This window comes from Geotrypetes seraphini, chromosome 5, assembly GCF_902459505.1.
Source record: "Geotrypetes seraphini chromosome 5, aGeoSer1.1, whole genome shotgun sequence".
Taxonomy (NCBI): domain Eukaryota; kingdom Metazoa; phylum Chordata; class Amphibia; order Gymnophiona; family Dermophiidae; genus Geotrypetes; species Geotrypetes seraphini.
In genome coordinates this window covers 113,167,863-113,191,689 of record NC_047088.1, presented here as the reverse complement: position 1 = coordinate 113,191,689, position 23,827 = coordinate 113,167,863, and the positions used below count along the sequence as shown (strand labels likewise).

The window sequence follows — 23,827 nt, the reverse complement described above, 5'->3', positions numbered from 1 at the left end:
TGGAAACTGGTTGTAACTTTTTGAAGAAACTTGGGATGAGTGCACAGCAGCACTTTAGTAGGAAAAAATTGAAGGTATGGAGCATAGATGACTAACGCTTGTAACTTGCTAAACTGTCTTGCTGAAGTAAGAGCTACTTGAAATGCTTTTTTACATATAAGGAAAGGTAGTGTAGCAGAACCCAGCAGTTCAAATGTTCCAAAACCATATTGAGGTCCCAGGGCGATGGTGGTGCACAAAGTGGAGGAAGAAGGTATATCTTTTATTCTTCCTTTTCTTTTTTCCTATTAGAAGCTATTATTCATGGTTTAAAATTTTGACACAGAAGGAAAGCGTAGTTATCAACATTTTGAATCCAGGTACGCTCTTGGTTAAATAAATCAAATAGCTTTATAATAGCGCTAAGAGAGCGAATAGAATGCTAGGTATAATCAAGAAGGGTATTACAACCAGAATGAAAGAAGTTATCCTGCCTTTGTATCGGGCGATGATGCGCCCGCATCTGGAATACTGCGTCCAATATTGGTCGCCGTACCTTAAGAAGGATATGGCATTACTCGAGAGGGTTCAGAGGAGAGCAACACGTCTGATAAAAGGGATGGAAAACCTCTCATACGCTGAGAGATTGGAGAAACTGGGTCTCTTTTCCCTGGAGAAGAGGAGACTTAGAGGGGAATATGATAGACTTACAAGATCATGAAGGGCATAGAGAGAGTAGAGAGGGACAGATTCTTCAAACTTTCAAAAAAAATAAAAGAACAAGAGGGCATTCGGAAAAGTTGAAAGGAGACAGATTCAAAACGAATGCTAGGAAGTTCTTCTTTACCCAATGTGTGGTGGACACCTGGAATGCGCTGCCAATCAAGTAGAGAAAGCTTCATCCAAGGCTAGACAGATAATGGGTTGTATCCGTAGAAGTTTCGTCAGCCGTAAGCCAGAGGTCATAATGCCTTTGTACAGATCCATGGTGAGACCCCATCTGGAATACTGTGTACAATTCTGGAGACCACATTACCAAAAAGATGTGCTGAGAGTCGAGTCGGTCCAGCGAATGGCCACCAGGATGGTCTCAGGTCTCAGGGATCTCCCGTATGAGGAACGGCTGGGTAAGTTGCAGCTATACTCACTCGAGAAACGCAGAGAGAGGGGAGACATGATCGAGACGTTCAAATATGTCACGGGCCGTATCGAGGTGGAAGAAGATAACTTTTCTCTTAAAGGACCCTCAGCAACAAGAGGGCATCCATTGAAAATCAGGGGTGGGAAATTTCATGGCGATACCAGAAAATATTTCTTCACCGAAAGGGTGGTTGATCGCTGGAATAATCTTTCACTACAAGTAATTAAGGCCAGCAGCGTGCCAGATTTCAAGAAAAAATGGGATTGGCATGTGGGATCTCTTCATGGAGGAAGTTAGGGGGTGGGTCATTGAATGGGCAGACTAGATGGGCCGTGGCCCTTTTCTGCCGTCATTTTCTATGTTTCTAATAGGGCAGAGTACGTTACTGGGGTTTAAGAAAGGATTGGACAATTTCCTGATGGAAAAAGGGATAGAGGGGTATAGATAGAGGATTACTGCACAGGTCCTGGACCTGTTGGGCCCCCACGTGAGTGGACTGCTGGGCACAATGGACCTCAGGTCTGACCCAGCGGAGGCATTGCTTATGTTCTTATGTACACTTATATGTGTTAATTGTCCCTTTTAATATATTTATCATTTAAATAAAGTATGATTTATGTGTTTTTAGTGTTTAGATGTCTATGCATTTTTATTTCGGTGCATTTCTAAGGTTACATCATACGTTTACATTATGACTTGAAATGATACTTTCACTTTTTATGTGTGTATGTTTATATATATATATATACTAGTGTTTAAGCCCATTACATTAACGGGTGCTAGAGTACATGTCTGTCTGGGGTTTTTTTTTATTTGTCTCTCTCTCTTTGGATGCTGTCTGTCTGTCATTCTTTCTGTCTGTCTCTCCCTGGCCCCCTGTCTGTCTATCTTTATTTCTAACTCAATCCTCTTCCCTCAATCCTGCATGTGCCCTTTTTTCTTTCTCTTCCCCACTTCCTTCCGTCTGCTCCCCCTGTCCCTCAGACTTCCATTCAGTGTCTGTCTCCCTCTCTCTACCCCTTCTATCTACTGTTCATCCTCTGTCTTGCCCCTTCCATTCACTGCCCTCTCTTCTCTTTCCATCCAGTGTCCGCCCTCTCTCTCTCTCTCTCTCTCTGTTCCATATAGCATCTCCTCCTTCCTTTCCCCCTTCCTTTTCCATTGGTCTGGCATACATTCCTCCTTCCCTCCATGCCCTGCCATCTCTTCTTCCCTCCAAGCCATTCTCTCCCCCTCTGCTCCCTTTCCTCCTTGAACTTCATCGGGAAGCAGCAGCAGCATTCACAATTCATTGCTGTTGCCGGCTTCAGGTCTTCCTCTCTGTCGGGTCATCTTCCTGAAACAGAAAGTAGGCAACAGCAGTGGCAACAGCAGCGAATTGTAAACGCTGCTGCTGCCCGAAGAAGCCAGGCCTTGAAAAACCCAAGGCAGACTGCTTCTCTTCCCTCCCAGCCCAACCCCCAATGACTCGGTTCCCTTACCCTGCGTTGCGGAAGCGTGAAGACTGAACGCCGGTAATTGGGGTGGCGAGGACGCGGCTCAGGAGACTGTGAGGTGTTGGCGTGCAGCGGCGCTCCACGAAGCCCTCCTTCCGGCAGCCGCCGCCAGCACCAATCGGGACCAAGCTTGCCTGCGCTTCCACCAGTGGTTGGTGAGTGAGGGCGGGAGGAAGGGAGTGGCTAGAGTGATCCCTGCCTCCGCGTTCTAAAATGGAACGCGGCCACGGATCAGAAATCACAGCGGCAGGGATCACGAAATTTCAAGAGCTCATGCGCGCTCTAGGGTTTTATTATATAGGATGATTTGAGTATTTTTTATCATTTTGTGATTGTTTTACAAAGTGTGCAAGACATAGGACCTCTTATTGTTTATATTCATTACATTCATTAATTATTTTTGAGATGTATGTTTTTAATTGATCTAATTGTTTTATTTCTATAAATATTTATTTTTTTCTAATACTATTGTTTATTTAGACTCCTGAGGCAGGCCCTTTTGGGCCAAAACACGATCGTGTTGAGTCTTAAAATTCAAATAAAAGGCATTGAACACCAAAGTCTCCTTTGCTGTTTGTTCTCCACTTTACAAGTTTTTGGGAAGTTGGCATCTCCTGTTTTCCTGTAACAAATAGAGTCGCACAGAGTTGGACTTGAGACCTGAATCTGATAAGTGTAATAAGAACATAAAAACATAAAAATTACCGCTGCTGGGTCAGACCAGTGGTCCATCGTGCCCAGCAGTCCGCTCTTGCAATGGCCTCTAGGTCAAAGACCAGTGCCCTAACTGAGACCAGCCCTACCTGTGTATGTTCCGGTTCAGCAGGAACTTGTCTAACTTTGACTTGAATCCCTGGAGGGTGTTTTCCCCTAAAACAGCCTCCAGAAGAGCATTCCAGTGTTTCACCCCTCTCTGGATGAAGAAGAACTTCCTTACGTTTGTACGGAATCTATCCCCTTTTAACTTCAGAGAGTGCCCTCTCGTTCTCCCTATCTTGGAGAAGGTTAACAACCTGTCTCTATCTACTAAGTCTATTCCCTTCAGTCTCTTGAATGTTTCGATCATGTCCCCTCTTAGCCTCCTCTTTTCAAGGGAGAAGAGGCCTAGTTTCTCTAACCTCTCGCAGTATGGCAACTTCTCCAGCCCCTTAACCATTTTAGTCGCTCTTCTCTGGATCCTTTTGAGTAGTACCATGTCCTTCTTCATGTACGGCGACCTGTGCTGGACGCAGTATTCCAGCTGAGGGCGTATCATGGCCCGGTACAGCAGCATAACCTTCTCCGATCTGTTTGTGATCCCTTCGTAATCATTCCCAGCATTCTGTTCACCCTTTTCGCCACCGATGGCTTCATCGACTTGTCGATCAGTATAACCAAGTCTCTTTCCTGGGGGATCTCTCCAAATACCGCACCGGACATCCTGTAGTCGTGTATAAGATTTTTGTTACCGACATGCATCACTTTAAACTTATCCACATTAAACCTCATTTGCTATGTCGCGGCCCATTTCTCGAGCGTGTTTATGTCATGTTGCAGGTCTTCGCACTCCTCCTACGTCTTCACTACTCTGAATAACTTCGTATGGTCCGCAAATGTAATCACGTCACTCATTGTACCAATTTCCAGGTCATTTATAAATATGTTGAAGAGCATGGGTCCAAGCACCAAACCCTGCGGCATTCCACTCATGATGCTTTTCTAGTCCAAGTACTGTCCATTTGCCCCCACTCTGTTTCCTATCCGCCAACCAGTTTATATCCACATGAGTATTTCACCCTCGATTCCATGGCTCACAACTTTTCGAAGTAGTCATTCATGCAGGACCTTGTCGAACACCTTCTCAAAATCCAGATATACAATGTCGACCAGCTCGCCCTTGTCTATCTATAGGTTAAAAGGTAGTCAATCGGACAATGGAACAGATCTTTAGCTATGTCCATATAGAAAAACGCTTCCATTTTAACTGATAAGACTTTCTGGCAGATGGTCGCTGTGCTACCAGGAGAGCTTCCTACCAGGAGAACTTCCTTTACTGGTGAAGATACTGGGAGTTCCGCAAGAATTGTCTGTTCAATTTCCATGCTGTGAGATTGAGGCTGCAACAGGAACTGTTCTGCTGGGAGAGAAGAGAGGGGTGATCCCCTAATGGAAGGTCAAGCAGTATCAGATACTAGATCTGTCTGGGCCAGCAAAGTGCAATGAGAATCAGCTCGGCTTTGTCACTGAGGTTCTTTTGAAAAACCTTGGAGATTAACAGAATTGGTGGGAAAGCTTAGCGTAGAGAGAGATTCCATGGAATGAAAAACGCATCTTTGGCGACTGCATGAGGAGCAGGTCTTAGAAAGCAATACTGGGTACATTGAGCATTGGTTACCGAAGTGAACAGATTTACCACGGGAGTACTCTATTGGTGAAAAATGTTGCGTACTACCTCTGGGTTCAAAGCCCACTTGTGAGGATCTAGCTTTCAGCTTAGGGAGTCAGCAATGATGTTCATTTTCCCTGGAATGTATAGCGCTTGTATTTCTGTAGAAAGAGAGAGCCAGAGTCCATAAACGGTAGGCTTCTCTGCAGAGGGGTAAGGACCCTTAGAACCCTTGTTTGTTCAGATAGAACATGACCATTTGGTTGGTTTGAATCAAGAGTCGTGTATTGCGATTCCAAGGAGTGAACGCTCCAAGTGCATAATAAATTGCTTGAAGTTCTAGAAGATTGATATGAAAATGGGTCCTTTTGTCTGACCACAGACCATGAGTCCGGAGTAGTCCTGCCCGATTCGAATTGATTCACCAATTCGAATCAGGCAAATCGATTCGAATCAATTCAATTTAAAAAAAAAATTTAAAAAATTGGCCTCCTGATTCAATGGCCGACCCTTCCCCCATGCCTTCCTAAAGCAGGAGCTGCAGTGCTGCCTCTTGCTGGCCATCCGCTGCTGCTCCTGCTTGAAGTGGGAGGATCGGTCAGAAAGGCCTCCCTCAGCTCTTACCTCCTTTAGGCTAATAGGGCAGCCTGCAGATTCGCTGGTGTTATAGCGATCCCTGCAGCTGCCCGTGGTCCAAGCAAGCTCCAATATACTTGAGACTGTGGGTCGGCTGGAAGTTGTATTTTTCAAAATTGATTATGAACCCCAGCTGTTGTAGAGTGTGCATTGTGATTGGAATGGTAAGAAGCAACTGTTCCCTGGTATGCGCTACAAGGAGCCAGTCGTCCAGGTAAGGAATTACCATGTAGTGGTGCTTTCTGAGATCGGCTGTCACAACCACTAGACACTTTGTGAATACACGCGGAAAGGAGGACAGGCCGAAGGGTAGAACTTTGAGAACTTTGTACTGATAAATGCTTGTTGAGGAATTGAAATCTGAGGAATTTCCAATTGGAAAGATGAATAGGGATGTGAGTGTAAGCATCTTTGAGATCTAGGGCAGCTAACCAGTCGTGTTGTCTGAGAAGAGGAAGACTTGCTGGAAGTGAAATCATGTGAAATTTTTCCCTCTTGAAAAAAATATTCAAAGGGCGAAGATCCAAGTTAAGATAGAGATCGTGAATTTTCTTGGGAATGAGGAAAGATCTTGAATAGAAACCTTAGTAGTGTTGCTGTTCTGGGACTTCCTCTATGGCATTGTTTTGGAGCAGTAGAGAAATTTCCTTTATTGTTTGAGGAATATGGTGATATGGAATTTGGATGGAGGCAGAAGGTGAAATTGAGGTTGGATTGAAAGAAAATTGAGGGAGTATTACATTACATTACATTAGTGACTTCTATTCCGCCTATACCTTGCAGTTCAAGGCGGATTACAAAAGAGCTAACTGGACATTTCTAGTAATGTTACAATTGTTTTTTGGTTACGAAAGAGGTAAGATAGCTGGATAATTTCCAGGAGAACTTGCAAATTGGATAGTAAAATGACTGGACATTTCTAGGTAATATTACAAATAAGTTACAAATAAGATTACATTACATTTTAGGGATCTGTATTTTAGGTTGGTATTTTGAGGAGGAAGAGATTACCAAAGTGGAGGCTTTGGGAGGGGAATTTACCAGGGAGGAAAAGGAAGAGGGGGAGGATTAAGGTATCTGGATAAATTTTTTAAATAGCAGGGTTTTGATTTCTTTTCGAAATGTTTTGAAGTCGCCCGTTGCCGTCAGCAGATTGGAGATGGAATGGTCAAGTTTTGCTGCTTGCGTTGCAAGAAGGTTGTCAAACATCTTCTTGCGCTGAGTGCCTTTGAGCGGAGGGTAGGCAAATGGAGTCAGGGTTCTTCTTTGTCTTGTGGTGAGGATCTGATTTAGGCGGTTGTTTAGGTAGGAGGAGTCAGAGCCGTTTAATGCTCTGAATAATAGACAGTAGAATTTGAATTGAATTCGTGCTTGTATTGGTAGCCAGTGAGAGTCTAGGAAGGCAGTGGTGATGTGGTCATATTTTCTCAGAGAGTAGATCAGTCTGAGAGCGGTGTTTTGTATAGACTGAAGTTGTTTTAGCATGTTGGCAGTGCAAGGTAGATAGAGGGAACTGCAATTGTACAGTAGACCTAAGACTAGGGATTGGACAATTAGCCTGAATTGCTCTGGGTCGAAGAATTTTCTTATTGTATGTAGATTTCTCATAATTAAAAAAGCTTTCTGGGTTGTCTTATTGATTTGGGGCGTGCATTGTGCAGCATCTGTCTATCGTTACTCCTAGGAGTTTAAGTTTGGGCTGTATTGGGTATTTGGTGTTCTTAATTTCCAATTCTGTGATGGTGAGGGTTTTGGCCTTTTCGAGCAGAAGGATTTTTGTTTTATCTGAGTTTAGCTTCAGTTTGTGGTCTACCATCCATTTTTCCACTGCATCTAGTGTTTTTTTCCAGTTTTACTGTTGAGGTGAGCTCTGGTGGGTCAAAGGGGAGGATTATGGTGATGTCATCTGCGTAGCTGAAGGATGTAACATTTAAGTTGTCTAAAGTGGTTCCAAGGGAGGAGATAAAGAGGTTGAAGAGCGTAGGTGATAGTGGTGATCCTTGTGGAACTCCGCAGGGGTTGGACAATGGTTCTGATTTGATATCGTTGAACTTTACTCAGTAGGTTCTTGATTTGAGGAATCCTTGGAACCAATTGTAAACCTTGCCTGAGATCCCAATGGTGTCAAGTATCTGTAGCAGTATGGAGTGGTCGACCAGGTCAAATGCTGCAGAGAGATCAAGTTGGATTATCAGCATCTTTTTGCCTTTGCTAATATGCTGTTGAGCTGTGTCTAGTAGGGTTACTAGTAGTGTCTCTGTGCTGTGGTTGGTTCGAAATCCTGATTGTGAGGGGTGAAGTATGTAATGATCTTCCAGATAGTTAGTGAGGAATTGTACAACTAGACCTTCTATTATTTTAATGTATATTGGTTTTGAAGCGATGGGTCTGTAGTTGGAGGGGTTGTCTATTGGGCCTTTGTGATCCTTCACAATTGGGGTGATTATGATCTCTCCTAGTTCCTGTGGGAATTGTCCTTCCATTAATGTGGTTTGTATCCATTGCATGAGGCTAGCTCTGAATGTGATGGAGGCGTTTGACATCAGGTAGGTGGGGCAGTTATTTAGGTCGCATGATGCTTGGCTGTATTTCTTGTAGAGTCGCTTCATATAAGACCAATGTACTACTGGGAAGTTGGTCCAGCTTCTGTCTGCAGCAATGGCTTCTCCTATTGAAGGGTTTGTAGTTATCTCGTTGAGGTGGATGTGTGTATTTTTGAAGGTAGTTCTGATCTTGGTGATCTTGTTTTTGAAGTGGTCTGCAAGTTGGATGGCTGTCGGTGGATGGCTTCCTTGTGTGGCTAGGAAAGGTTTGGTATCAGTGAGGTTCTTTACTAGACTGAATAGCTTTTTTGTGTCTAAAGTTTCCATGCCTACCATTTTGGAGTAGTAGGCTTTCTGTTTTTCCCTGAGTTTGTTCTTGTATTGTTTGATTTGGCTTCTCCATGCTATTTTGGTATGTTCTAGGTTCTTTTTTTTCCATTCTCTTTCTAGTTGTCTGCAGTGCTTTTTTAATTGGAGAAGTTCGGTGTCAAACCATTTGTCTGACGGTCTGCAGATTCTGAGTTTTGAATTTTCTGGAGCGAGCTCATTCAGGATGGTTTCGCTTAAGGTTCGCCATTGGGATATGAATTCGTTGGGGGCTATGGTAGCGATTGCGGGGTCTGCTTTATCCCAGAATGTGGTGGGTTCAATTTTGTGGTGTGTTTTGAAGGGGATTTTGAGGGGATGTTGTTTGTTATTGCGTTGAACCCAGTTGATGTTAAAGATGTATTTGTAGTGATCTTACCAGAGGGAGGGATGCCAGGCCCCGTTTGAGATGTGGATTTCAGGATTGTGAGGGTGTTGGGTAATGTATGCAGCGATATCTATTTGGTGGCCTTTTTCGTGTGTGGGTTGGGGATTGAGGATCTGGTAGGTCAGTGCTTTGAGGTATGAGAGTATATTTTCTACTTGTTTGGAGGTGTGGTCTTCTAGGTGGAGGTTTCTGTCTCCAAGAAGTAGGTTATGAGGTGATGTTAGAGAGTTCTGGTAAATGAATTCTTCGAGTGCTTGTTTGTTTGCATTCCATTTTCCTGCTGTTATGTAACAAAGAATGCAGATCAGGGTACCTATGAGTGAATTGTCGGATAGTTGGCAGGCTAGAAGATCCAAATGGGGGGTGGAATGTTTGTCTAGAATCTTTATGTTGATGTTGTTTTTGAGTAGGATGGCTAGACCTCCTCCTCGCTTTTTTTCTCGGCAGACCAACTCTATTTTGTATCCCTTAGGGCAGGGGTCTGAGTCAGAGGTTAGCCAGGTTTCAGCTAGGAATAAGCAACTTAACTGTTCTTTAACTATCCAGTCCTTTATTAGGTCTGCCTTTGTGCCTATTGATCTGATGTTCATATATGCACAGGCTAATGAGGTATAATTTGTGTGGGGAAAGGAGGAAATTATCCTGAGAACTCAAGAGTCTGTTGTGATGCTTGTCCATGCTGGGAAGAAACTGGTTAGCCCCCCCACACACACACTCCCTTCGGGTAGCGGGTCAAAAAGTAGGAGTTTGCTTAAGCGGAGTGTAGGGGTGTTTCCTTATTTGCACCTGAAGGTTAGGCCTCTCTGACATCATCAAGCCTGAACCATTGTCTGCAAGAAATCTTTCCAGCATGAACCTTGCAAGAAGAGAAAGAAGAACACATCTTTGCTGTTTCTGCCTGATGCATTCTGGGTATGTACCAAAATGGTATGCTGGTCAAGGACATCCACCTATGCCTTCATGCTTAGACTGTGTGAATCTTGGGGGAGTTATACTCCTATGCTGTGCTTATCTATCGAAAGGCGCCTGTGTCTCCCAGCCTGTATGAGACTTTATACAGAAAGGCTATTCATCTAAGTTCTGTTTCTAGATTGGTCCGAGGAAGTCATCTGACGAGATCAAAGGAAAAGGTGCTAATTATAATTAGTCTGTACTAAGTTGTGGGTGAACTCACATCTCATCACAGGTATTCTCCACGCACCTCTCTTTTATAATAATTAAGACCTGAACAGTTACCTCGTGCGACTCTCTGCCTGAGAGAGAGTGAATCGGACCTTAAACAGATCTGAATTCCATCACCTCAAGGAAACCTTTGCTGCCAATAAATTACAGCTTTACCAGTGGCTGACGAACACTTGTTCCTGTAACCAAAGGATTTCTATATCTGCTAAGCTGAGGAGACGTTTTCCATTTCACCTAATTTTGTGCCAAAGCCTAATTGGATGGTGAAGACAAGGATAAGGAACTTACTATCTTATCAGCTGGGGTTAGATAAATGCATCCGATTGTGATATAGGATAAGGCTTGTAAAGCTACCCGTGGTGATAATTGTAATAGATTGCTGCTAATCAGGGATTGTTATTATAAGGAATTGTTTAGTGTGTGTAAGAATTAGTTTTACTTAGTTATCTAGCAAGTGTGTTGTGATAATTATGTACTGAGTTTCATACATGTAATCGGATATTTTGTGAACAATATTTAGATATTGCTGCTGGTTTGTGAATTATATTTTTCTATTTTCATAATAAAAGTATTTCTCATTAGCCTTGGTCTGGTCATGTAAATAGGCAAGAAAGCTGAACCGGGATGAGATTATAGTCTTCCCTAGAAACTAACAGGCACGTATTTGTTTATGTAACTGATTTGTGGACCGTAAATCTTTCTACAGGAGGAAGTTGGGTAGCTGGATGTGGGGTAGCTTGGACGTTGTTTCTGGGTCCTCAGAGGAACTGACACAAGATAAGAACACATCTGTGAGGATAATACTGTTGAAAAAATTGTTGATGATATGATTTGCGATAAGATGGTTGAATAAGATATCTACAGTAAGTGCGGAGAGTTCACACATGGCTGTGGAGTCTTCCATGAGTTATGACACTGTAGCCTTCACTTTTTCTCCAAACAAGCTATCTCCTAGACAGGGAGCATCTGCCAATCTGTCATGAAGATCTACCCGAAGGTCCGAAGCCTTGAGCCAAGCTATACAACATGCTGCAATGGCTACTGCAAAAACCCGAGAGGTCATATCATAAGCATCATAATTTGTTGTTATGAGATGAAATGTAGATTCGTGCAATGCCATATGAAGATTTGGAATGTCCTCTGGAGCAGCCAATTCCAATTGTTGTAGGCATAAACCTGTTGTACCTCTACGTAAGCAGGGAAAAGATGTAGGATTTTATTCATATGAAAGGAAAGCACTAGAGTGAATGTGTACAGAAGAACAGAGTCCAACTTGAGATCTGGATGCATGTGTGTAGAAGAGCATAAATGTGATAAATTTGTGTAGAGTGAAGATGGACACATGTTATATTTACCACACTTCTATCATGCTCGTCTTTTACTTTCTGGCCACTTCCAAAATCTCCAGATACCTATCATGAGAGAGAAAGATAGAAAATATTTCACTATCAGAGGGACACAGGTCTCTCACAGAGTGGAAGATTCTCAAAACTTTAACGTGGTCATTAAACTGGTACCAGCCAGTTTAGCATTCATGTATTTTAGCGGTGAATTATCAAAACGGCTTACCATGGTCTTTTCCAAGCTTCCCAGTAGTCTCTGATTTTGCCATGCAAATATGTTACAATGAGGTCATTCATTTTATATTATCGCAGAGATGCCCTAACCTCGCTGTCCTAAATTTGCGAGCAGAATTTTCTGGTAGGACTGACCTATACTAGCCTTACTTTTTGGTCAGTGCCTGAGTGTCGATAGGCTCAGGCATTGAAAGGAAAGTAAGACTTGACAACTCAGACCTGCCAGAAAATTTTGCCACTGTCAAGCAACCCTCACGCGCTTGCCGCAGCCATAAAGCACCCCCCCCAACAGCGGGAGGGATGTCCACTCCGTCCCTACACCACACCCCTGATGATCCCCCCACCCACCTTACCTTGTTTATGAAGGCTGGCCAGAGGAATGCCTCCTATCTCTGGGCAGCTGGCCTGCCTCTTCAAAATGGTTTGCCTTCCCTTTCTTGGTGCATCCTGGAATGCACCGAGGAGTAGCCTAAAGCTCAGATTGGCCTAAGTTATTTAAGGCCCCTCCTATGAGAGAAGCCTTAAGCAATTTGGGCCAATCAGTCTTAGGTCCCTCCCTGGCACATTCCAGGATGCACCAGGGAGGAGAGGGCCCACCATTTTGAAGAGGCAGGCCTGCTGGCTGGAGGTAGAAGGCAACCCTCTAGTCAGCCTTCGTAAACAATGAGGGGATGGAGGGTCGTAGGAGGTCTGTCAAGAGTATGAAGGTGGCAGCAACGGGCATCCCTCTTGCTGCTGGGGAGGGTGCTAGAGGGGGGGTTGCTTGACAGTGGGAGGGAGTGGGCATCTCTACCACTGCCAGTAGGGGGGGCATGTCACCGGGGTTTGTTTGATGGCAACGGCGGGAGGGAGTGGGCATCCCTTCTGCCGATCTTCAATTTCAGGTCTTTTAAAAAAAATTTATTTGTATGTTTATTCTGCACATGTGCCGATCACTATCAGCAGCGATCAGCACATGCAAATTTAGAGATCCTTCTTGACTCTGCACGTTTTTATAAGAATGGCTTGCCTTTTTTAAATTGTTACTGTAGTGGCCTGTCGGAGTTTACTACGAACATTTGAGAATCTTCCCCTTAGTCTCTACAGAATGAGGATAACACATGGTCAACCCTAAACCTTTGGTTTCCAGAGCTCCCTGCTCTCTGAGGAGTAAAGAGGACACGGTTACCAGGTATAGAACAGATCCAAAAGCTACAATCACTAATTATAGGATGGACACCCCTCTCCTGCCCTAAGTTGCCAGGTGTTAGATAGACATAGTCCCCACAATCTCCAACTGCTAAAGAGTTATACAAGGACACGTTCATTGGAAATTTACCCCTTCTGCATCATCATCCTCTTCTTCACACTGCAGCTCTGCCAGCCGTGCACCTGATTTCACCTTTAAATCTGCTATTACACCCTGAAAAACAAAATAAAGGCAAAGATTTAGATAAATGATGCTTCAACTCCTTCAGCTAATACCAGTTAAGATACTTTGAAATGGACAAGTCTCAGACTAAGCAGTAAATAATGTCCCTTATATACAACAAAAAGAGGCCCACAAGATTATTATTCTGATCACTTTATAAATATATCTGCTCATGAAAGAGTGGCCAGATTATGACTTTAGATCAGCATTTCCGAACCAGTGTGTTGCAGTGGCAGCATAAGAGTGCTGTGAAATGTTTCCACCCATCAGTCGGAATCACTGGTAGGGAAAAGGTTAAAGTAGACCAGTCACTACCAGCAACAGCATTTTTTTTTCTCCATCTCTTCCTCCATACTTCCTAGCCTGCAGGAGCTCTTCAGGCCAGTAGAGTGATTTAGTGAGCTGCATATAACTGCAAGTGCCAAACAAGGGCTGTGGGGCTGTGGGGTGCTGATACAGTTCTCAAGTTTCAAGTTTATTATGGTTTGATATACCGCTTTAGTACCAAAGCGGTTACCAATTTTATTTTTTTTTTTAAACCAAAACAAGGATAATTAAAAACAAGGGAAAGGACACACATAAAAATTTGAAATTTTCAAGACAAGGAAGCAGATGAAAAAGCACCAGCACAGAAAGAGCAGATGATTGCGCAAGAGTGATAGGGAAAGGTACAAAGGTAGAGTAGTACAAAGGAATTTCTTGGGGTAGAGCTGTGGTGTAGCTAGGACTGAAAGGACCTTGAACAGAAAAGCTGAGATTGATCTCCTATAGCAGTGTTTCTCAACATGTAGTATGCGTACCCTTAGGGGTATGCGGGCCGCTTGTTGGGGGTCCGTGGCCTGGCCACCAATTCCCGCCCGTCCGTAGAGGCAGTCGCCACCAGAGATCCCGTATGAATCGCTGCTTGCGCCATCCCTGCTGCAGACAGAAGGAGCAAATGCAGCTCAAACAAGAACTGGGTCGGCTTTGGGTGAGGGGAAATGGGCAGGGAGGGAAGGATCCCGGCAGCAGCAGAGGGCGGGCAGGAAGGTGGGATCCCCAGAGGCAGTGGCGGCTTCTATGGATGGGCAGCTACTTACGTGCAGGAAGGGGGCACAAACTTGACACAGATGAAAGGGAGGGGGCATGAACATGGGACACATTAGAGAGGGAGGAAGGGGGTACTAACTTGGGACACAGGAGGGAGGGAATAGAAAAGATGAATTGTAGGATGTGAATGAGAGGGAAAGATGGTGGCACATGGGGAACGGAAGAAAGGAAAATTGGTCAGAGAGAGAGGAGAGGGAGATGCATGGGGAGAGAAGGATGAGAGGGAAGCATGTTAGATATGGTGGTGGAAAGGGAATAGAGGGACAAAATGAAGGGTATTGCAAGAGGGTGGAAGGTTAGACATAGTAATGGAGGGAGAGATGTGGCATGGTGCTGGAGAGGGATGACAGGAGAATGAGCATGGGGCTGATGGGCAGTGGTGAAAAATGCTGCACATGATCCAGGGGATGAGAGAGGGAGAAATGTTGGATGTGACAGGAGAGGGGGTGGGAGAGAGGCCTGGATCTCTCAAGACAGATGGACAGTGAGAGAGAGAGAGAGAGAGAGAGAGAGACTTGTTGCCAATAGGGGCGGAGGAGAGAGGAAGAAAAGCTGGACTCATGGAGGGAAACAGAGAGATGTTGGTTGGGGAATAGAATGAGGTCTGGAGGAGAGGAAGCATGCAGGAGGCAAAAAGAAAGAAATATTAGATGCACATTCAAAAAGAAGTGCAACCAGAGACTCATGAAATTGGTGACGGGACAAAAGCGCTCGAGACATCAGCGTGCCAACAATCGACTGTAGACAATTTGGCGCAAGACACCAGCACGCCGCGGGAAAACTTACTTTTAAAGAGCTCAGACGGGGTGTGTGTGGGGGCGATAGCACTTTACTTCATACTGTTCGTGCTGCCATTGGGGGTGTGTGGGGGGGTGCAACCCCCACATTATAGAGAAAATGGAACTTTTCCCCAAAAAAATCAGAAAAAGTTCCATTTTCTCTATAATGGAGGGTTCCAACCTCCCCCCTAAAGGCAGCACAAACAGTATGAAGTAAAGTGGGGGGTTCCCCACTCAAACCCCGCTTCGGAGCTCTTTAAAAGTAAATTTTCCCGTGGTGCGCTGGTGTCTGTGCTCGATTGGCAGCGCGCTGGTGTCTCACGCGCAAATGACTATGAACCTTGAAATCACCAGACAGCAAAGGTAGGAAAAATGATTTTATTTGTTCAAAAAATCTTTAAAATCTTATCTTTTTAATGATGCTTTTAATACCTAAACCTTCAATAAAAATCTTAAAATATACCAAAGTTTTAACTATCCCCTTTCCCTTTTGTTTTTTCCTTCTTGTTCTTTCTACTAAGACAAAAATTGTAACTATTCCTCTTTCCCTCCCTACTCATGTATGTATAATATGAAAGAATTTTGTTAATATGTTAGTTCTTTTGTAAAATACCCTATTTTCAATTTTGTTCATCGCTTAGTAATTCTAATAAGCGATTCATCAAATATTAATAAACTTGAACTTGAACTATTTTCAATTTACTGATCAAAATGTGTCCATTTTGAGAATTTATATCTGCTGTCTATATTTTGCACTATGGCCCCCTTTTACTAAACCGCGATAGCGATTTTAAGCGCAGAGAGCCTATGAGCGTCAGGAGCAGCGCAGGGCATTCAGTGCAGCTCCCTGCACTAAAAACACATAAAACCTGCTTAACACAACCAGTTCCTTCCCTCACTCCACCTACTACACATTCCATCCATATCTAATCTAAAATGTTTCTAATTACCCAACATGTTACTTCTTAAGTTCTCGACAATTCTTATGTAATTCTAATGTAATGCTTACGACAATTCTCATGTAATGTTACAACTCTTGTAACCTGACAACTCTTGTGTAATCCGCCTTGAACCGCAAGGTAATGGCAGAATAGAAATCACTAATGTAATGTAATGTAAAAACCACTATCGCAGTTTAGTAAAAGGGGGGGAGGGTTTATTTGTCTATTTTTGTATAGCTGTTACTGAGGTGACATTGCAGATTTTAAAGTCATCTTCCTTGACCTCTTTGAAAACCCCCCAAATATAAATGATAATTAACTTTTTCTCTGCATACAGTGTGCTTTGTGTTTTTTTATAATGTTATTATTGGTAGATCATTTTGACTTGGTCATTTTAAAAGTAGCTTTACTCTCCCTATTGTTTTACCCTTATTTGTCTCCTTTACTGTCAAATATTATAGTTCCTTCCCCATTTTCCCATTGGATCTGTTTTGTTTTATTGTTTGACTTATGTTACTAATGTCATCTCGCCGCACTGAGAAATGTACTACATGTTTTTAGATTTGTTCAGCGTTTTGAATTACAAATAAGCGATCCATCAAATTTTATTAAAATTTGGAAGTGCAGGCACCCCTGATGCCAGAAATGGTATTCAGGGCTGATGAGTCAGAGAAGCAAACAAATGTCTATCTATGTAATGGGGCAACTTGACAAAGTGAAGAGAATCAAATCACCTTGACTACATGGTATACATCCCAGAGTATTGATACAACTGAAAAATAAAATTACAAATCGCTAACAGTAGCTCTGCAAGTCATCTTTAAAATCCAGCATGGTATCGGAAGACTAGAGGGTGGCTAACTTAACACCAATTTTTAAAGAGGGTCCAGAGATGATCAGGGAAACTAGACCTTAGTGCTAGGCAAAATGGTAGAGATTATTATAAAGAATAAACTTACAGAATATTTACATAAGTATGGATTAATGAGAGAAAGCCAACATGGATTTAATCAAGGGAAATCTTGCCTCACCAATCTACTATATTTCTTGGAAGAGGTGAATAAACATGTAGATAAATGTAAGACAGTCAATATTCTATATCTGGATTTTCAAAACGCATTTGACAAAGTACCTTATGAAAGACTTCTGAGGAAATTATAAAGTCATGGGATAGGAGGTAATGTCCTATTATGAATTAAGAACTGGTTAAAAGTAAAAGGATTAGGGTTAAATGGTCAGTAATCTCAATTTAAAAGGGTAAATAGCAGGGTTCCCCCGGGGTCTATGCCGGGATTGCTGCTTTTTAACATATTTATCAAAGATCTAGAGATGGGAATAACTAGTGAGATAATTACATTTGCTAGTAAGATAAAGTTGTTCAAAATTGTTACAAAAGGAATGTGAAAAATTGTAAGATGAGATGGAGACTAGACGTTAGAAAGGCAGATGAAGGTTAATGTCAGCAAGTGCAAAGTAATGCAAGTGGGAAAGAGGAACCTGAACTATAGCTATGTGATACAGGGTTCCACATTAGGAATCACCGTCCAGAAAAAGGATCTAGGATGCACCGGGGAGTGGAAGGCCCATTTTGGAAGAGAGCAAATTTTCCACTCTATGATAACCTATCTGGGTGTAAAAACCTGGAATGACCTCCCAGAAGCAATCAGGAAAGAGACAAACTACATCGCATTCAGGAATAACCTAAAGACCCACCTCTTTGACATTTAACTGTTTCAGCTTCTGTATTGCACCCCCTACTTCTAGGCCCCTCCCCTTACTTCTTCCATGTCGTCGTCCCCTCTAGTTTCCTTCTTCCTCTTTGATCTGTTGCCTTGAGCTTGTATAGGTTTGTGCAACTCACATATGGAAGATTAGATTAGATTAGAAGACATCCCTCTGGTCATCCATCTAATTAAAGGTACAGAGGAGAGGGGTTGAAGGCGGGGGGGGGATGATGATGCAGTGGGAGAGAGTGGGCATCTCTCCTGCTGCTGGGGGGGGGGGAAAATCGCTTGGTAGTGGGAAAGAATGGGCATCTCTCCCACTGCTGGGGTGGAGATTCGCTTGGCAGCAAGAGAGAGTGGGCATCTCTCCTGCTGCAGGGAGTGGAGGGTGTTGGTTAGCAGCGGGAGAGATTGAATATCTCTCTCGCTGCTGTTGTGGTTTTGCACATGTGCCCATTGCTTTCACCAGTGATAGGCATATGCAAATTTAGGGAGTCTTCGCTACTCTTCACTAGCCTCATTTACATGAGTGTTTTTTGGAGAATGACTCGCTTTTTAAACTTCGCTACAAGTATGGCTGCGATAGCAGCCCGTTGTTTTTAAACGCAATCTTTTAAGAATCTAGGCCTGAGTAGCAGATTTAAAACAAACCAGAGAAAATATTTCATAGTAACATAGTAGATGACAGCAGATAAAGACCCGAATGGTTCATCCAGTCTGCCCAACCTGATTCAATTTAAATTTTTAAATTTTTTTTTTTTTAGCTATTTCTGGGAAAGAATCCAAAGCTCTTCCCGGTACTGTGCTTGGGTTCCAACTACCGAAATCTCCGTTAAAATCTACTCCAGCCCATCTACACCCTCCCAGCCATTGAAGCCCTCCCCAGCCCATCCCCCATTAAAAGAAAAGTCCATAAGTCGTTATTAAGATGGGAAAATTCACTGTTTATTCCTAGGATAAGCAGCCGCAGATCTGTTTTTCTCTTTAGGATCTTGCCAGATACTTGTGACCTGGGTTATCCACTGTTGGAAACAGGATACTGGGCTTGATGGATCTTCAGTCTATCCAAGTATGGCAACTGCTATGTTCTTATGTATGGTTATAGTGAATCTGCTCTGCAAGCTATGGTGTCCAGTGAAGAGGAACAGGAGAGATGCAGTGGAGAAGATATTGAAATTCAGAGGTAAAGGAGATGAGAAGAGACAGCTTGGAGACAGCAGGGTGAGACCCAGGAAAACACCATCCATCAACACTGCATTTACCCAATTACATGAATGGAGCTCCAGAGTCTGAGGGCTTCTTTTACTAAGGTGTGCTAGCGTTTTTAACGCAAGCACAAAATTACCACGCGCTACACCGCGCAATATGCTTCGAGAATAACGCCAGCTCAATGCTGGCATTAAGGTCTAGCGCACGCTATTCCGCGCGTTAAGCCCCAACACACCTTTGTAAAAGGAGCCCTGAGTCTCCTCTTCTCTGCTGTTGTCATGCTATAGGTATCAAGTCATTTCTGAGCAAGCCCATGGTGGTTCCAGACTGGCTGTCACACAATCAATCCATAGAAAAGTATGTAAAAATGACAACTGATGCTGCTGGTCATATGTACAATCAGGACATGAGATAACTTAGCAGGTAGCTAATGAGTCAAAACAGAAGCAAACAAGATATTGTCTCTTTGCAGATTTTTGTTAAACATTAAATTTACAGCATAAATGACATTTTAAAGACAATTATATGAGATGCAATTTAGACTATCTGTATGTACATATTTCAACTGTGATTTAAGATCATAAGAGTTGTCATATTGGGACAGACAAAAGTCCATTAAACCACAGTTACTTACTATATCAGGTGTTATCCAGGGATGCAGGCAGATATTCTCACATGTGGGTGACATCATCCACGGAGCCCCGGTACAGACAGCTTTAAAAGTGCATCCCCACTTTAAGAACTTAAGAAAGTTCTCGAACTGCCCATACCACACATGCGCAAGTGTCTTCCCTCCCGATGCAGGCTTGCGGCTCCTCATTTACATAAGCAAGGTAAGAAGCCAACTAGGGGAGGTGAGTGGGTTGTGAGAATATCTGCCTGCTGTCCCTGGATAACACCTATTACGGTAAATAACTGTGCTTTATCACAGGACAAGTAGGCACCATATTCTCACTTGTGGGACTCCCTAGTTTACTAGAATGGGATGGAGGGAGTGTTGACCATTAAGAAAATTAATTTTACAATACTGCTTGGCTGAAGTGACCCTCCCATCTGGAATTAAATTCCAGATAGTAGTAAGATGTGAATATATGAACTGAGGACCAAGCAGCAGCTTTACATATTTCATCAATAGGAGTAGAGCGTAGGAAAGCAAGAGAAGCTGCCTTAGCTTGACTCTTGTGGATTGTGAAGTAACTCCTAGTTGCAGCCCAGCCTGAGCATAAGAGAAAAGGATACAAACCACTAACCCTGTAGAGATAGTTCTCTTGGATACAGGACGTCCAAACTTATTAGGGACAAAGGAGACAAAAGTTGAGGAGATGCTCTTTGTGGCTGAATTCTCTGTAAGTAGGAAGCTCAAGCTATGAATGATCAAGAAGGGGATCACGAACAGATCGGAGAAGGTTATCATGCCGCTGTACTGGGATATGGTATGCCCTCACCTGGAATACTGCATCCAGCACTGGTCGCCGTACATGAAGAAGGACACGGTAGTACTCGAAAGGGTCCAGAGAAGAACGACTAAAATGGTTAAGGGGTTGGAGGACTTGCCGTACTGTGAGAGATTAGGGAAGCTGGGCCTGTTTTCACTTGAAAAGAGGAGACTGAGACGGGACATGATCGAGACATTCAAGATAATGAAGGGAATAGACCAGCGGTCAAAAACACGCAGTCCGCGGGCCGCATGTGGCTCTCCAGGTTTTATTTGCGGCCCACGGTCTGGACTGGATCATTCTCTTCCTTTTGGAGCAGCAGCATGTCTGGCCGGCTCGTTCCGTTCAAAGTCGTGGGTTGGTAGCTCCTTGCGCTATCCACTCCTACATCGGAAGCCTCTCTGACATCACAACATCAGAGAGGCTTCAGACGCAGGCGCGGATCTCGTAAGGAGCCGCCACCCGCAGCTTTGAACGGAACGAGCTGGCCAGACACGCTGCTGCTCCAGTGGCGTACCAAGGGGGGGGCGGTCCGCACAGCTGGCCACCCTCCACTGTTCTCCCTAGAGTGTGGCTCGTCTAGAGCAGTGGTGCCCAACCTGATTCCCTTCCCTTCTCACCGCTGCCATCGGGGAACAGGCCGGCACCGTGCTCTTTGATCTCCCTGCTTCTCTCGCCGCCCGATGTCAATTCTGACGTCGAGAGGACGTTCTGGCTAGCCAATCGCTGCCTGGCTGCCCGGAAAGTCCTTTCCGATGTTAGAATTGACGTCGAGCGGTCGGCCCCATGGAGAAGAGAAGCATGAAGATCTCGGCCTGTTCCCGATGGCGGCAGCAGCAGCCTATTTCCCGGCGGCGGTGGCATGGGGGAGGGCAGGAAGGAAGAAAGAAGGGGGAGGGACAGGGAGCCAGAAACAAAGCAAAAAATGGGACACAGAATCAGAGAAAGACAGACATAGAGAAAGAAAGAAAAAGTTGGGGGAGGGAATGAGGTCTGGAGGAGAGGAAGCATACAGGAGGCTGAAAGAAGGGAAGAAATATTGGATGCACAGTCAGAAGAATAAAGTGCAACCAGAGACTCATGAAATTACCAAACAAAGGTAGGAAAATGATTTTATTTTCAATTTAGTGATTGAAATGTGCCAGTTTTGAGAAAGAAAAGATATTAAACTTTAAATGCGAGTGCTGCAGAAAAAATAGAGTACTTGGAGGGCCGCAGAAAAAATAGTTAAAGTCTTATTAAAGAAATGACAATTTTGCATAAGGTAAAACTCTTTATAGTTTATATATCTTTCCTTTTAACTGTTAAAGGAACGTTTTATAAACTATAAAGAGTTTAACCTCATGCAAAATTGTCATTTCTTTATTAAGACATTAACTATTTTTTTCTGCGGCCCTCCAAGTACCTACAAATCCAAAATGTGGCTCCACAAAGGGTTTGAGTTTGAGACCACTGGAATAGACAGTAGATAAAGACAGGTTTTTCACCCTCTCCAAGGTAGAGAGAACAAGAGGGCACTCTCTGAAGTTAAAAGAGGATAGATTCCATACGAACGTAAGGAAGTTCTTCTTCACCCAGAGAGTGGTGGAGAACTGGAATGCTCTTCCAGAGTCTGTTATAAGGGAAAACACGCTCCAGGGATTCAAGACAAGGCTGGACAAGTTCCTGCGGAACCGGAACGAATGCAGGTAGGGCTGGTCTCGGTTAGGGCACAGGTTTTTGACCTGGGGGCCGCCGCGTGAGCGGATTGCTGGGCGTGATGGACCACTGGTCTGACCCAGCAGCAGAAATTCTTATGTTCTTAAACTCATTTTAAATGAGAGTATGAAGAGCCGTTTCTCCAGAATGAGAAAAAGTTTTAGGACAGAACCGTGGAAGTACAGTAGATTGATTTAGATGAACTTCCGTGGCTATTTTTAAAGGAACTTTGGATGGGTGTGAAGCACAACTTTGTCATGATGAAATACTGTGGATCTGCCACCAGTGCTTTAAGTTCACTCATTCTTCGAACAGAGGTAAGAGAGAAGAAAAAAAAACACTGTCCAAGTGAGGTATTTCAGATAAGCCAAAGACACTAGTTCAAAAGACTTCATAAGTCTAGAGAGAACAACACTGAGATTCCAAACTAGAGATGGTTTGAGAGGTGGTTTGACTTTGAAAAGGTCTGTTAATGAATCTGGACACAACAAGATGAGCAGTTAGAGGTTTACCATCAACTGGGCTGTGAAAAGCGTTGATAGCAATGAGATGAACTCGAAGCAAAGTGGTCTTGAGGCCTAAATTGGATAAATGCAGAAAAAATCCAATATTGCAGATCTAGAGGTGGATATAGCATCATGATGATGAAAAGTACACCAAGTGGAAAACCATGTCCATTTCTGCTGGTAACACTGCTGCATAGACGGTTTTCATGACGCTTCTAAGATACGTCTGACAGGATGAGAAAGATGAAACTCAGTCCATGTCAGCCCGAGAGGTACCAAGCTGTCAGGTGTAAAGCTTGTAGATTGAGATGCAGAAGATACATGTGACTCTGCGTTAGAAGAGATGGAAAAGTCTGAAGAGGCATTGGTTCCTTGATACTGAGCTGAGGTAGAAGGGAGAACCAAGGATGCCTGGGTCACCGAGGGCCAACAGAATCACGGTGGACAATTCCTACTTGAGCTTGACAAGCGTCTCTAAGATGAGGAGGATTGGAGGAATCACATAAAGAAACTTGTGTGACCAATCCAGAAGAAATGCATCAGGTTCCAAGCGTTGGGGAGAATGTTGCCTGGGGCAAAATTGAGGCAACTTGTGAATATGGGGAGGGGACATAAACAGGTCTATCTAAGAAGTCCCCCTAAGAGAGAATATGTGATGCAGACCTGCTGAGTTGAGCGTCCACTCATGTGGCTGGAGAAACCTGCTGAATTCATCTGCAAGAGAATACTGCTGTTCTTGAATGCATACTGCTTTCAAAAATATATTATGAGGAGCAGGGGGCAGAGACTGACTAAGATGGTTGCCTGAAGCGCTCGACAGGATGCCAAGGGAGAAATTCTTACCTTATCAATGGTAAAGAGGAAGGCTAAGACCCAGGTCTTTCCTGTCAAACTCGGGTCTGCCCAACATTTGTCTGGTCTCATGGACGCCTTTATGGAGCGGGGACTGACTGTAAGGCTGGAAGAAAAGCCCTCGAGGCAGTCAGTCTTTCTCCAGAAGAACGAAGAGTTCCGGATCGGTTATACTCCCTTCCTGGGCGTGACAAACATAAGAATTGCCACTGCTGGGTCAGACCAGTGGTCCATTGTGCCCAGTAGTCCACTCACGTGGTAGCCCCCAGGTCAAAGACCAGTGCCCTGATACTAGCCCAACCTGCGTACGTTCCAGTTCAGCAGGAACTTGTCTAACTTTGTCTTGAATCCTGGGAGGGTGTTTTCCCCTATAACAGCCTTCGGAAGAGCGTTCCAGTTTTCCACCACTCTCTGGGTGAAGAACTTCCTTATGTTTGTACGGAATCTATTCCCTTTTAACTTGAGAGAGTGCCCTCTTGTTCTCTCTACCTTAAAGAGGATGAACAACC

The 23,827-nt window shown here is 43.8% G+C and overlaps 1 protein-coding gene across 1 annotated transcript in view; it reads right to left on the bottom strand.

Moving 5' to 3' along the window:
* The window catches only part of COL18A1 (collagen type XVIII alpha 1 chain), a 585,697-nt gene that overhangs the window by 436,807 nt on the left and 125,063 nt on the right, over nt 1–23,827 (bottom strand). Inside the window, exons 3-4 of the mRNA XM_033945055.1 lie at nt 12,992–13,075; nt 11,452–11,508 (exon numbers count right to left, since the gene is read on the bottom strand). Of these exons, the coding sequence (XP_033800946.1) occupies nt 11,452–11,508; nt 12,992–13,075 (141 nt within the window). The remainder of the gene's footprint in view (nt 1–11,451; nt 11,509–12,991; nt 13,076–23,827) is intronic.